General features: G+C 49.6%; 1 protein-coding gene across 3 annotated transcripts in view; it reads right to left on the reverse strand.

Annotated features, from left to right (window-relative positions):
• Positions 1–825: 825 nt before the first annotated feature.
• The window catches only part of LOC120393801 (nuclear GTPase SLIP-GC-like), a 303,315-nt gene continuing 290,343 nt past the window's right edge, over positions 826–13,797 (reverse strand). For all 3 annotated transcript variants that reach the window (XM_039518289.1, XM_039518288.1, XM_039518290.1), the window contains exons 17-19: positions 8,327–8,463; positions 2,583–2,673; positions 826–1,525 (exon numbers count right to left, since the gene is read on the reverse strand). In XM_039518289.1, the coding sequence (XP_039374223.1) occupies positions 1,467–1,525; positions 2,583–2,673; positions 8,327–8,463 (287 nt within the window). In that variant the 3' untranslated portion in view covers positions 826–1,466. The remainder of the gene's footprint in view (positions 1,526–2,582; positions 2,674–8,326; positions 8,464–13,797) is intronic.

A 13,797-nucleotide genomic window follows, 5' to 3' on the forward strand; every position in this document is an offset into this window, starting at 1 on the left:
CTGTACCTCTAGGTCAAGTGAATCCCCTTTTTATAGCATTATTTGCTTACTTGTTCAGCTTCTTGGTCAGGCAGTGGGAGCACTGGACACTCATGGGATAGGATGGCCAGGACTAGGGTGACCAGACAGCAAGTGTGAGAAATCGGTACAGGGTGTGGGGGGTAATAGGATCCTATAAGAAAAAGACCCAAAAATTGGGACTGTCCCTATAAAATCGGGACATCTGGTCACCCTAGCCAGGTGCTCAGTCCAGTCGAAGAGAGGACTTGACTGTGTCCGGTCAGATCTACTGATCAGACACCCAATGTCTGGTTACTGTGGGTGGGGGAGGTACCGGATCATCATCCGTGCCAGCCCCTACTCAGCAAGGGCCACCTCCTACCTGCGTCAGGCGGCTGCAGCTCCCAATCCCGGCTTTGCCGATGAGAGTCCCTCCTGACCTGGGGGAGTGGAAGAGCAGCAAGTGACAGGGGAAGAAGGGGGAAATAGGAGCGAACGGGGGCAGAGCCTTGGGGAAGGAAGCATGGCAGGGGTGGGACCTCAGGGGGAAGAGGCAGGAGAGGGGAGGTTCCGGCTCTCCTGCTGGAGTGTCCAGTTTTTAAATATTACAAAGTTGGCAATCCTAGCGTGGGATATAAATTCCATGTCGTCCAATGTTCTATTTCTGGAGCCAGTCAGACAGACAGACTCAGACAGAGGGAGCTGATGTCTCCTGCCCTCGCTTTTATTGCTCTGGCTGCAAAACTGAAAGTACCCTGAAAGTGAGGCTTTGGCACAGAACCCCCTGCACATTTCAAGGGACAGGACATCACAAGAGCCGGTAGAAACTTTTCAATCAAAACATTTTCTTGATGAAACAGAAATTTTAGCAAATAAAGTCCATTTCATGGAACATTTTTGGTTTTCATGAAAACAGAGGGAAAAAACTGACTTTTTTTAAAGCAACTAACAAAATTTGCAGATTTTTTCCCCACAAAACATGAACATATTTTAAAAAATTGCAGAAAATTTTTTTTCCTCAGCAGTTTTAGTTCTGTTGCTATAACATATCCAAGTCTGCATTTGACATGTTCCCAATTGATTCCACCATTAGCAAGCTGGGCTTTTTGCATATTCTGTATTTTGGAATTAAAATCTATGAACAAAGTATTTTGACTAAGATGAGTATAAAAACATGGTTATCGCCTACAAGCTACTATTACAATGCATTGCAAATTCATGAAATGAGAGTGTATCTTTACTCTCTCAGCATTTCATGATGGGACATTTAACCTATATTTCATGCTCTAATTAATTACAATAAAATGTGATTTAAATTCCAGATTTACAAACTATTAAACAAGAGAAAATAAGTCATTGAAATAGCTCAATTAACACCACACACAATTATAGAAAAAAGTCTCTAACAAGCTCATTAAAACACAGATTTTATAATAGAGAATTTCTGATGTCTCTTTTTAAGAACGTCACTTTCTTTGCAGCGTTTTGTGAATCCGTTCAATTTCTTGGTATTCATTTTGCAAGTCTGCAAAAAAGAACAGCGGATTGAAACATGGTTCGTTTTCTTTCTTTTGAACAAGAATTGTCCATTTCCCTTTATTATGTAGGGAGGAAAGTGTTCTAATCTCCCACACAAACGAAGGAAAACAAGGGTTACCATTTTATGTATATAAGTATTTTGCTGGATTGGGACTTTAATACCTCATACACTCAGAATTTAAGGCCAGAAGGGACCATCATGATCATCTAGTCTGACCTCCTGCACATCGCAGGCTACAGAACCACTCCTGTGATAGACCCCTCACCTCTGGCTGAGTTACTGACATCCTCAAATCATGGTTTAAAGACTTCAAGTTTCAGAGAATCCATCATTTTACTCTTGTTCAAACCAGCAAGAAACCTGTGCTGCAGAGGATGGTGAAACCCCCCAGGATCTCTGCCAATCTGATCCAGGGGAAAATTCATTTCTGACCCCAAATACAGCGATCAGTTAGTTCCTGAGAATGTGGGCAAGACCCGTGAGCCAGACACTTGGGAAAGAATTCTCTGTAATGACTCAGAGCCCTTCCCCTCTAGTGTCCCGTTGCCGGCCACTGGAGATATTTGCCAATAGCAGTTGTGGATGGGCCATATGCCTGTGTAGACAACCCCCACTCTTATTAATCTATTTACTCCTGAGTTAATCGTACTTAGCACCCTCCTAGGGCTTTTCATCCATAGAGCTCAAAGTACTTTGGAAAGGTGGGTAAAGTCTCATTCCCATTTTACAGATGGGGAAACAGAGCAAGTCAGTAATTTACCCAAGGCCACACAGAAGGATGCAATAAAACCACCAACAGAGCAGATGGCCTTGTGGTTAAGGCACTGCCCTAGCACTCAGGAACTGTAGATTTGATTCCCAGCTCTATTAGGAGCCCTTGGGTAAGTTCTTTATTCCAGCTCCACAGCCACTTAAGTCAATAGGGCTGTAGGGCAGCCTGCACGAGGGCGAACATGCCTCTAGTAGCATTTCATACACCGGGGACAGAGAGGGTTCTGACTGCAGCCATGCCCATACCCAGGAAGAGATTTCAGACTTTTACCTGGCAGCTTCTCGGTGAGTTTCTCCTGGTGACACAAGGCGAGTTTGAGCATGGCGGAAATGTCTGTCTGCAGCTTTGTCACAATGTAGTCCTGCAGCAAACACATTGCACAGCACGTGAGCATGGAAGTGACCTCACAGCAACGAAGGAGCCAGAGACTGCACCATCTGGTGCAGCACCAGCTGAATAGTCTGTGAAGTTCTAATCACAATCAACCACTCCTGTGCAATGCCACCAATAAGTCATGCGGGTACCACCTAGGGCATCATATGAAGATTGTGGGGCTGCACAGGTGTAATATGGGACTTTTTTGCCCTGCAGAGCTTTTATTGCTGGTTATGATGGGCAGGAAGGAAAGAGCCCAGCTTGACCCTCAGATCCCAAAGGGAATTTACAGAACTGGCAGGTGGCTTGTAAACAGAGCACATTTCATCTGCAGTGACAGTACAAATGATGCTCACAATGCCATTTGTACAGTCACTTTTCAGAGCAGAACCATCTATTAAGGTTTCATCTGAGAAAGCCGAACACAGTGAACTGCATGAAACTCAATATGTCTATATATATATATATATATATATATATATATATATATATATATATATATATATATATATATATATATATATATATAGGAAGCTTATAAAAATGAATATAAAACAGAACTAGGAATTGTAGAAAATCGATAAGGGAAGCAAAAGAATAAAAAGAGACTTTTATGGTCAGCAGGATTAAGGAAAATAAGACTTTTACACTATATTAGGAACAAATAATCCTAATAATGGCATTCTTCATTATTGTCCATTATCGAATGGATGTATGGTATTGGACTATTAATAGATGGAAAAGATAAAATTATCAATAATAATTCAGAAAAGGCAATAGTGTTCAATAAATATCAGGCAACTAGCCAAAGACTCAGAAAGTAGTAGCAAAATGTTTTTTAAGTACATCATAAGCAGGAAGCCTGCTAAACAACCAGTGGCACCACTGGATGATCAAGATTCTAAAGAAGCACTCAAGGACGATAAGGCCATTGTGAAGAAACTAAATTAATTCTTTGTATTGGTCTTCATGGCTGAGGATGGGAGGGAGATTCCCAAACCTGAGCCAGTCTTTTTAGGTGAGAAATCTGAGGAACTGTCCCAGATTGAGGTGTCATTAGAGGAGGTTTTGGAACAAATTGATAAACTAAACAGTAATAAGTCACCAGGACCAGGTGGTATCACCCAAGAGTTCTGAAGGAACTCAAATGTGAAATTGCAGAACAACTAACTGTAGTTTGTAACTGTAGTGGGGCGACTGCCCCACTCCTGAGGAACAGGGGTTAAAAGGAGCCCTGGAGAGGGCTGCGGCTGTGAAGAAAGCCTCGGCTGATTGGGGAACCAGCCAGAGATGCAGCCATGCCCCAATCAGGGCCCAGCTGGCCCTTATAAGAAGGCAGTGGGACAGGAGCACAGAGAATCTCTCTCTAGTGGTAGAGAGGGAAGGGCCTGGCTGCCTGAAAGCTGAGAAGGGTACCTAGGGTGGAGCAGTGCTGGGGAAGGGCAGAGGGAGCTGGGGAGCTCCGGCCTAGCAACCCCCAGGCTGTAGGCCTTGTTAAAGGCCAAAGAAGGTACTGGGGTTGCAGAGGGCAGCCCAAGGGTAGGCAGAAGCAGCAGGTCCAACCCACCTTGCTTATGATGAGTGGCTTTTACACTGTAGTCCACCCCAGTGAGCTGGGACTAGATGGTGACTGGCAGTAGCCTTTTACTAAGGCGAGGTGGGGATAGAGGGTGGGAGTTCCCTGGTGAGGGGAGACCCAGATCTGTGGGGGGGGTACTACCAGGGGCAGCTCCCCGGCCTGAAAGGGGCACTGGGGTCCAGGAGGGACTCAGGCCCAGCGGCAAGCAGGACACCAGCCCGCAGAGAGGGTGCTCTGGAGGCTGGAAACGCTAATTCCCTGGGTGACCAGCAGGAGGCGCCACAGGGGTGAGTCCCGCCCCGTGACAGTAAACTATCATTTAAATCAACTTCTGTACCAAATAACTGGAGGATAACTAATATGACTCCAATTTTTAAAAATGGATCCAGAGGTGATCCCAGCAATTACAGACCAGTAAGCCTGATTTCAGTACTGGACAAACTGATTGAAACTACAATAAAGAACAGCATTGTCAGACATATAGATGAACATAATTTGTTGGGGAAAAGTCAATATGGTTTTTGTAAAGGGAAATCATACCTCACCAATTTACTAGAATTCTTTAATAGGTTCTTTTCCTTTTATAACTATAGTTCCTCCATTTTGTTACCTAGGCTCCTCGTGTTGGTGTACAAACATCTTAATTTTTGCTGTTTGGCTTCCCTCACATTCTTTACCCGATTAGGCTCAGACATTCTACCGCCAGTATCACCTATTAGACTGCTATCTACACTACCCTTCCTCCGTATGTCCATTCTCCTACCCATGGCTGGCTGTATCCTTTCTTACTTCATTTTCTTCCCTCTCAATGTTAAAATCTGGCGTGGAGATTACCTGGACATCTCCCAACCATCTCCCCACAATTCCTAGTTTAAAGCTCTCTTAATCAGTTGGGCCAGCCTCCATCCTAGAAGTCCATTTCCCTCCCGACTCAGGTGAAGTCCATCCCGAGAGAACAGTCCTCTGTCCATGAATGCCTCCCAGTGGCCGTACATCCCAAAGCCCTCCTTATAGCACCACTGCCTGAGCCATCTGTTGATAGCCATAATCTTGTCACACCTTTGTTGCTCTTCTCTAGGAACAGGCAGAATCCCACTGAAGATCACCTGAGCCTCGATTTCCTTAAGCGTCTTCCCCAGCCTGGCATAGTCTCCCTTTAGTCGTATCATTTGTTCCCACATGAAGGACAATCAGTGGATTCTTTCCCACTCCCGTTAGGATCCTCTTCAGCCTCAGGTCCACATCCCATATCTTAGCACCCGGCAGACAGCACAGCCCTCTGTTCTCTGGATCAGCTCTGGTGACAGGCCTATCTAGTCTTCTCAGTAAGGAGTCCCCAATCACGTAGACCTGCCTTTTCCTGGTGATGGTGCGATTCTCCGGTCTATCCCGTTCCCTCTGGCTGCAAGTCCTCTCAATTCCTATTCTCCCTTGCAATCCTCCGCAACCCATCCCGTATCCTCCTGGGGCTCATATTTGGTGGTGTTATCTCCATTGACTCTTCCCCTCTTCCTATAGGACTAGCTGCTCTTCTCTTCTTCCTTGCCCTCTCACCTTCAGCGACCACCTGCTGTGCCCCTTCTTCATTTTCCAACTCTGCAAACCTGTTCCTGAGCTCTATTTCTCCTTCACTGGCCCATCTCTTCCTCTGCCTGGTTCTCTTAGTCACATGCTTCCACCGTCCACTTTCCTCACCCAGCAGTCTCCCCTCAGAATTCTTTGATCCTGCTTCCATCTGCAAGTCTGAGCTTTTCCCTTTAGCCTCATCATGTCTTTGCTCCATCATCTGCTCGAACCCCTTCTAAACTCAACCAGAGTTTCCACCTGCATCTCCAATCCTCAGATCTTTTCTTCCATCAGCTCTATCAGGTGGCACTTCATGCAGATGAAACTCTTTTCAGGTACCCCCTCCAGGATCATGTACATGCCGCAGCTTCCACATCCAGCCATCTTCCTTGTGTCTTCCACTGCTTGGGTCACCACCACTGCTGCCTCTGTATCTGTCATAGGCTTCCCACCTAAATCCTGTAAATCTGGGAAACACAAACCAAACCACACCACCACCATCCACAGCAAAACAAACCCTCAACAAGCACCAAAACACTGACAGAACACCACACACTCCCTTCACTGGCCTGTCTGTTCCTCTGCCTGGCTCTTAGTCTTCCCCCCAAACGCCCCTTGCAAACACCCACTCAAACTCCCATGTTTACAGCTCTGTTTGCGGGCTCCTCTGCCGCTGCAGCTGTCTGTGCCACAGTCTGACTGGCTGGCTACTTTTATAGGTCCCCTTGTTGTTCTATACAAAGAAGGCACGAGTTGCTAGAACATACACCTTCTCTCAGAAAATTGGTGCAGCACTACTCTTTCTTGCTACACCTTCGAGTTCCATGCAGTTCACTGTAGAGAGGTCATTTACACCAGGCCTACACAACTCATAAAGCGGGGAGGGCCATATTACTCAAAAAAAACCAGCTGAGGGCCGAAACCTCTCCAGCCCCGCCAACCCCCCCCATCGCCGCTGAAACACGCCTCCCCCAGCACCACCCAGCCCCCCCGAAACAACCTCCCCCCAAGCGCCGCCTGCCCTGTAGAAACAAACCCTCCTTCCCCAGCACCACCCCACCGAAACAGCGGTATTGAACCTTGGTAATATGTTATAGGGGGCCCCTAAGGTAGTATAATTAAGGTAAAAGAAAAATGTCTTTTTGCTAGAAGTAGAATAAGCTCTTCCCCCCACTTTGTAATCAGTTGCCCTGTTGAATGAATGAGGTGTGACTGAGGAAGATATGGAAGGCAGCACCTCCAGACAGCTGCAACCCTTGGAGAGGGGCTGGGAGCCAGACCACATCAGTAGAACAGGTCAGCCACTGACTTGCCGCTCCCCCCCTCAGCCCCTCCCCCCCCGCCCGCCTCCTCACCCCCTTGCCCCGCTGCCGGCTCACCTGCCCCCCCGCTCGCCTTCTCAGCCCCCACCCTGGCTCACATACTCACCCCCCGCCACTGCCCGCCTGCTCGCCTCCTCAGCCTCCCACCCCCCTGGCCAGTGTTGAGCTGCCAAAATCTTAACAACTGGTTCCCTCCTCACCCCACAAGGGGGTCGTGGCCCGCCCCTCCCCCAGGACTCCTGCCCCGTCCAACCCCCCACGTTCCTTGATGCCCCCCCCCGGGAGGCAGAGGCGGAGGTGAGCTGGAGCAGGGAGCGGTTTCCCTGTGCCCCCCCCCTCGGCCGGGTTACCTGCTGCGGCGCGGGCGGCCCCCCCGCCCCAGCTCACCTCGGCTCTGTCTCCGCCTAGCTGGGCCTGAGCGTGAAGCTGCCGCTTGCTTCTCTGCCCTCCCCGGCTTCCTGCGCGAACAGCTGATTTGTGGGAAGCAGGGGGAGGGGGAGAAGTGGGGCGGAGCGTTCAGTGGAGGAGGCGGCGCAGCGGTGAGCTGGGGCCAGCCGCAGAATCACCTGCCCCCTGGTCACTGCCCGCCCGCTCGCTTCCTCAGGCCCCCTCCCCTGCCGCTTGCCTACTCACCCACCCCACGGGCCGCACAGTGAGCCCACGCAGGCCGTATGTTGTGCAGGCCTGATTTACACTCTGATCACCTGCTGGCTCCTGTCTTATACTTGGATTGTAAGCTCTCTGGGGCAGGGTCTGTCCTTTGGTTCTGTGTTCATACAGAGCCCAACACGGTGGGGTCTGGCCATGACCAGTGCTCCTTAGCGCTATGGCAACACAAATAATAAATATCAATGATTCTGCGACACGCTCACACTTACTTTAAAACCCATTTGTGGTTCCACTGGAGTCAATGGTCCTGTTCAGTTAGGCACATGTGTGTTTGCGAGATCAGACTCTTGAAGGACACCTTGAAAATCAAGGTCATGTTGCGTCTGCTCTAGGTGGAAACTGAACATCCCATGGAGCAGGGGGTTTGCTCCAATACCTTTGGCCTACGTTCTGTCTGGGTAGCTTGTTCTGGGCCGCTCCCTCTGTGGATACTGTACTGTTGCCAGACAGCACCACCCAAACCCAAAAATACAGCCCCACAGAGCAGAGGGAGCATCCCTCACCTTCAGCTCCTGGAGCTGCATCTTCATCTTCTCCTTTGCCGTCTCAAACATTCCATCCTCTGCCTTTTTCTCAATGCTCTCCCTGAGGGTATTTTGCATCCTCTGGCAGGATCGTGTCCCCTGGATCTTAGCCGCCTCTGTTGGAAAGATGGGAACAGTCACAGCTCTAGACAAGACTGGGAAGGATTTGGGGCAGGGAGGGTGGCAGGTCCTGGGTTTAGGTGAAGAAAATAACAGCAGCCAATAGCAGTGACGGCACCACTCGAAGGGACATCTAGCTGCTTCTTCTAGTGACAGTGACCTTAGTGCTGGAGAAAGGAGCCATCGTGGCTGCCCCAGAGAATGACACTCCCTCATATTCCTCAATGCAAATGACCCCTCCATGCCCACACGTGTCCCAATCCAGAGTGGGAGGGACCTCACTGCCTCAGGGCACTGCAGAGATGCCAGTGAAATGCTGAGCAGGAACTGATTTGTGCCAGATCCCAATCCCTGTTCCAAGACTCTTCCCCATCCCACTCCTCTGCCTCAGTGCAGTGCCCTGGCTCCTTTTCCCACACATCTTTAATCTTTCTGGAACTCCTCCACCCAGGGCCATCCCTAGGGAGATGTGAGGCCCGGGACATAGGTGCTGAGTTTCTAATTTGCCGGGGACATAGGTGCTCCCCCTGGCTCCGCCCAGGCCCCACCCCCACTCCACCCTTTTCCCCAAGGCCTCACCCCTGCACTGTCTCTTCTCACCCCCACTCTGCCCTGCCTCTTCCCCGCCCAGTTCTGCTCCCTCCCCCGAGCACACTGCACCCTCGCTCCTCCCCCCACATCGCCTCCTGACATCGCGAAACATCTGATCCACGGCCAGGGCCGCCCAGAGGGGGGGGCAAAGGGGGCAATTTGCCCCGGGCCCCGGGCTCGCAGGCCCCAAGAGAAGAGCGAGGCTCCGCCTCCGCCCCGCTCCTGGAGCCTCAGCGCATCAAGCGCCGAGACCCCGCCGGAGCCCCCGAGCCCCGCCCCGCTCAGCGCGGTGGGGGGAGGGGGCGGGGCAGCTGCCTCCGCTCGGCGTGGAGCTCCCAGCCCCGCCCCCTCACCACGCGGCTCTGAGAGGGACGGAGCTCAGGCCCCGCCAGAGACGCGCTCGGGTAAGAGGCTGAGGCTGAGGCTGAGGCTGGGGCCGGGGCGGGGGAAGCGGGACCCGCCGCCGCCGCAGCGCAGCCCGGTCTTCGGCGGCGGGGGGGGCCCCTTCTGTTCCGGCACCCGCCGCCGAAGTGCCCCGAAGGCCCGCGGCGGGGACCCCCCACCACCGAATTACCGCCGAAGACCGGGCTGCGCTTTGGCGGCGGGTCCCGCTTCGGCGGTAATTCAGCGGCGGGGGGCTCCCGCCGCGGGTCTTCGGGGCACTTTGGCGGCGGGTCCCGGAAAGGAAGGGCCCCCCGCCGCCGAAGACCCCGGGCCCCCGGAATCCTCTGGGCGGCCCTGTCCACGGCAGGCAGTAGGCGCTGAGAGGGAGGGGGAGGCGCTGATCGGTTGGGCCTGCCAGCGGGCAGGAGGCACTCGGGGAAGGGGGAGGTTCTGGTTGGGGGCTCTTCCTCACCCCCTCACCTGCCTGTCGCTCACCTCCCCATTCGCCTCCTTACCCCACTCACCTGCCCACTGCCCGTCTCACCTCCCTGCCCACTTCCTAATGATTTTATCAAAGTGCGGGGCCTAGGGCGGTCGCCTCGATTCACCGTATCCAAGGGATGGCTCTGCCTCCACCCATCCACAAGGATCTTAGACTGACCCCAGCAGTAGAGAGAGAAAGAGACAGAGAGAGAGACACACACACACACACACACACACACACACACACACACAGTATCAAGCACAGGGTCATGAGACCTGAACCAGAGACCGTGAACCAAAGTCAGGCCATGTATTAAAGCAGGTACTTACAAGTTCACTGTCTGGTACATGAACTTGGCAAGGATCCTGCTAGCATTGCTAAAACACAGGCACTTCTAAGAAGCATGGTTTCTTTAAAGGGAAATCGTGTCTTACTAATCTATTGGTGTTCTTTGAAGGGGTCAACAAACATGTGGACAAGGGGGTTCCAGTGGATGTAGTGTACTTAGATTTCCAGAAGCCTTTGATAAGTTCCCTCACCAAAGGCTCTTATGTAAATTAAGTTGTCATGGTATAAGAGAGAAGATCCTTTCATGGATTGAGAACTGGTTTAAAGACAGGGAACAAAGGGTAGGAATTACTGGTAAATTCTCTGAATGGAGAGGGGTAACTAGTGGGGTTCCCCAAGGGTCAGTCCTTGGATCAATCCTATTCAACTTATTCATAAATGATCTGGAGAAAGGGGTAAACAGTGAGGTGGCAAAGTTTGCAGATGATACTAAACTGCTCAAGATAGTTAAGACCAACGCAGACTGTGAAGAACTTCAAAAAGATCTCACAAAACTAAGTGATTGGGCAACAAAATGGCAAATGAAATGTAATGTGGATAAATGTAAAGTAATGTACATTGCAAAAAATAACCCCAACTATACATACAATATGATGGGGGCTAATTTAGCTACAACAAATCAGGAAAAAGATCTAGGAGTCATTGTGGATAGTTCTCTGAAGATGTCCACGTAGTGTGCAGAGGCGGTGAAAAAAGCAAACAGGATGTTAGGAATCATTAAAAAGGGAATAGAGAATAAGTCTGAGAATATCTTATTGCCCTTATATAAATCGATGGTACACCCACATCTCGAATACTGCATTCAGATGTGGTTGCCTCATCTCAAAAAAGATATACTGGCACTAGAAAAGGTTCAGAGAAGGGCAACTAAAATGATTAGGGGTTTGGAGAGGATCCCCTATGGAGGAGAGATTAAAGAGGCTAGGACTTATTATTATTTACTTATTCCCATAATACAAGAACTAGGGGTCACCAAATGAAATTAATAGGCAGCAGGTTTAAAACAAATAAAAGGAAGTTCTTCTTCATACAGCGCACAGTCAACTTGTGGAACTCCTTACCTGAGGAGGTTGTGAAGGCTAGGGACTATAACAGCGTTTAAAAGAGAACTGGATAAATTCATGGAGGTTAAGTCCATTTATGGCTATTAGCCACGATGGGTAAGGAATGGTGTCCCTAGACTCTGTTTGTCAGAGGGTGGAGATGGATGGCAGGAGAGAGATCACTTGATCATTACCTGTTAGGTTCACTCCCTCTGAAGCACCTGGCATTGGCCACTGTCGGAAGACCGGATACTGGGCTAGATGGACCTTTGGTCTGACCCAGTACGGCCGTTCTTATGTAAGCATCAGTCATTGGGTATATATGTAAACACATTCCAGAATGCTAGCACAGGTACACCTCCAATCTAGCACAAGAAAAGAGGATTTGACGGAAGGATATTTTGCCAGAGACATCAGAAGCAAGGAGGTAAGAAGCAGGTGTCATGAAACACATAAGGTCGTCTGTAAGTTATTTGTCTCAGTCTATTAATGTTGGGGTACCTCACCTTAACCCTTTGCATGGCCGACAGGACAGCAGAAATTCCACCTGCTGACTGAGCCGCTCCTTGCCAGGGGCACTGTGCCTGGAGGGCAATAAACCTGGCTGGATGGCTGGAAGGGAGCACCGGCCGTATCTGTGGCATCACCAAACCCATGTTGCCCAAGAACACCAATTTACATATTTTGCTTCATGCTTTACTGGTGCTAATGAAACTGAGATGGTCCCTGTAACTGGTCCCCAGTGAGAGGCAAGAAGAGTTCTTCTATCTGTCTGGAAAAGAGGCCAGAGAACAAACTTCTTCTTCACTTTCCTGTCCCGGTTTAGTCACGGTCGGTGGCTCTTGTTCTTGGTCGCCAAGTGTTCCTGCCAAGTGCATGTTCCAAGCTGACACCAACCTCCTTCATGTCCTCCTCCAGCATCTCAAACTATCCTTTTCTGGGTATTCCCCATGGTCTTTGTCCTGTGACTAGTAGGTATTGTACTCTCTCACCAACATATCCAATGTGGTGTTGTCTCACCTGACCCGGCCACCTCAGTCAATGCTCCTTCAGCTTTTCTCTGATGGGATCTACCCGCATCACAGCTCGTACCACCTCACTGATTAGCATCTCAGCTCTGTTCTTACTTAATGTCTCCCAGAGCATTCTCATTTCCACAGTGTGAAGGAGTCGTTCTCTCTTCCTTCTTGGCCTGCATTCTGTCCTGTATGTCACGGCTGGTCTAACCACGGTCTTATACACTTTGCTCTTTAGTTTTCTTGGCATGTTAGTATTGCAGAGAACTCCTCATCAACTCCCTCCATTTACACCAAGTGCTCTTCATGAGACTCTTAACATCCAAATCCCCATTCCCATCAAGGCTTAACACTGATCCGAGGTATTTAAATTGTTGCACAGACTGTAACTCTATACCATCCAGCTTTACTGGATTCTCCTTGTCCCTCTCCATGAAGCATCATGTGTATTCCATCTTTTGACAGCTGATTTGTAAACAATTTTCTGCTCCTACAGCCCTCCACCATTCTAGGTCCCTTTCTAGATCGTGTTATCCTTGCAGCACAACATTATGTCATCCGTGAAAAGCATGTTCCATAGAGCCTCTCTCCTAATGCCCTGCAGTCACATTACAATCACAAATAGGAATGGGCTTAAAGCTGATCCTTGTTGTAGACCTTACAGGAAATGGCCCACTGGAGCCAGAGCTGCTCCTCACTACTATTTTGTGGCCCTTGTACATGTCCATGATAGTCTGAACATATACCTCTAGCAGATTGCGTGTCCACAGGCATCACCTCTAGGGACGTTGTCATAAGCCTTCTCTAAGTCCACAAACACTAAATGCAATTCCTTGTGTTTTGCCGGAGGAAAGTGCTGTAGGAACCAACTAGGGGAAAAGCTCTTCTTGACCTGCTGCTCACAAACAGGGAAGAAATAGTAGAGGAAGCAATAGTGGATGGGAACCTGGGAGGCAGTGACCATGAGATGGTCGAGTTCAGGATCCTGACACAAGGAAGAAAGGAGAGCAATAGAACAGAGACTCTGGACTTCAGAAAAGCAGACTTCGACTCCCTCAGGGAACTGATGGGCAAGGTCCCCTGGGAGAATAACATGACGGGGAAAGGAGTCGAGGAAAGCTGGCTGTATTTTAAAGAAACCTTATTGAGGTTGCAGGAACAAACCATCCCGATGTGTAGGAAGAAAAGTAAATATGGCAGGCGACCAGCTTGGCTCAACAGTGAAATCCTTGCTCGTCTTAAACACAAAAAAACAGCTTACAAGAAGTGGAAGATTGGACAAATAACCAGGGAGGAGTATAAAAGTATTGCTCAGGCATGCAGGAGTGAAATTAGGAAGGCCAAATCACACTTGGAGTTGCAGCTAGCCGGAGATGTTAGGAGTAACAAGAAGGGTTTCTTCAGGTATGTTAGCAACAAGAAGAAAGTCAAGGAAAGTGTGAGGCCCTTGCTGAATGAGGGAGG

This window comes from Mauremys reevesii, unplaced genomic scaffold (genome assembly GCF_016161935.1).
Source record: "Mauremys reevesii isolate NIE-2019 unplaced genomic scaffold, ASM1616193v1 Contig31, whole genome shotgun sequence".
Taxonomy (NCBI): domain Eukaryota; kingdom Metazoa; phylum Chordata; order Testudines; family Geoemydidae; genus Mauremys; species Mauremys reevesii.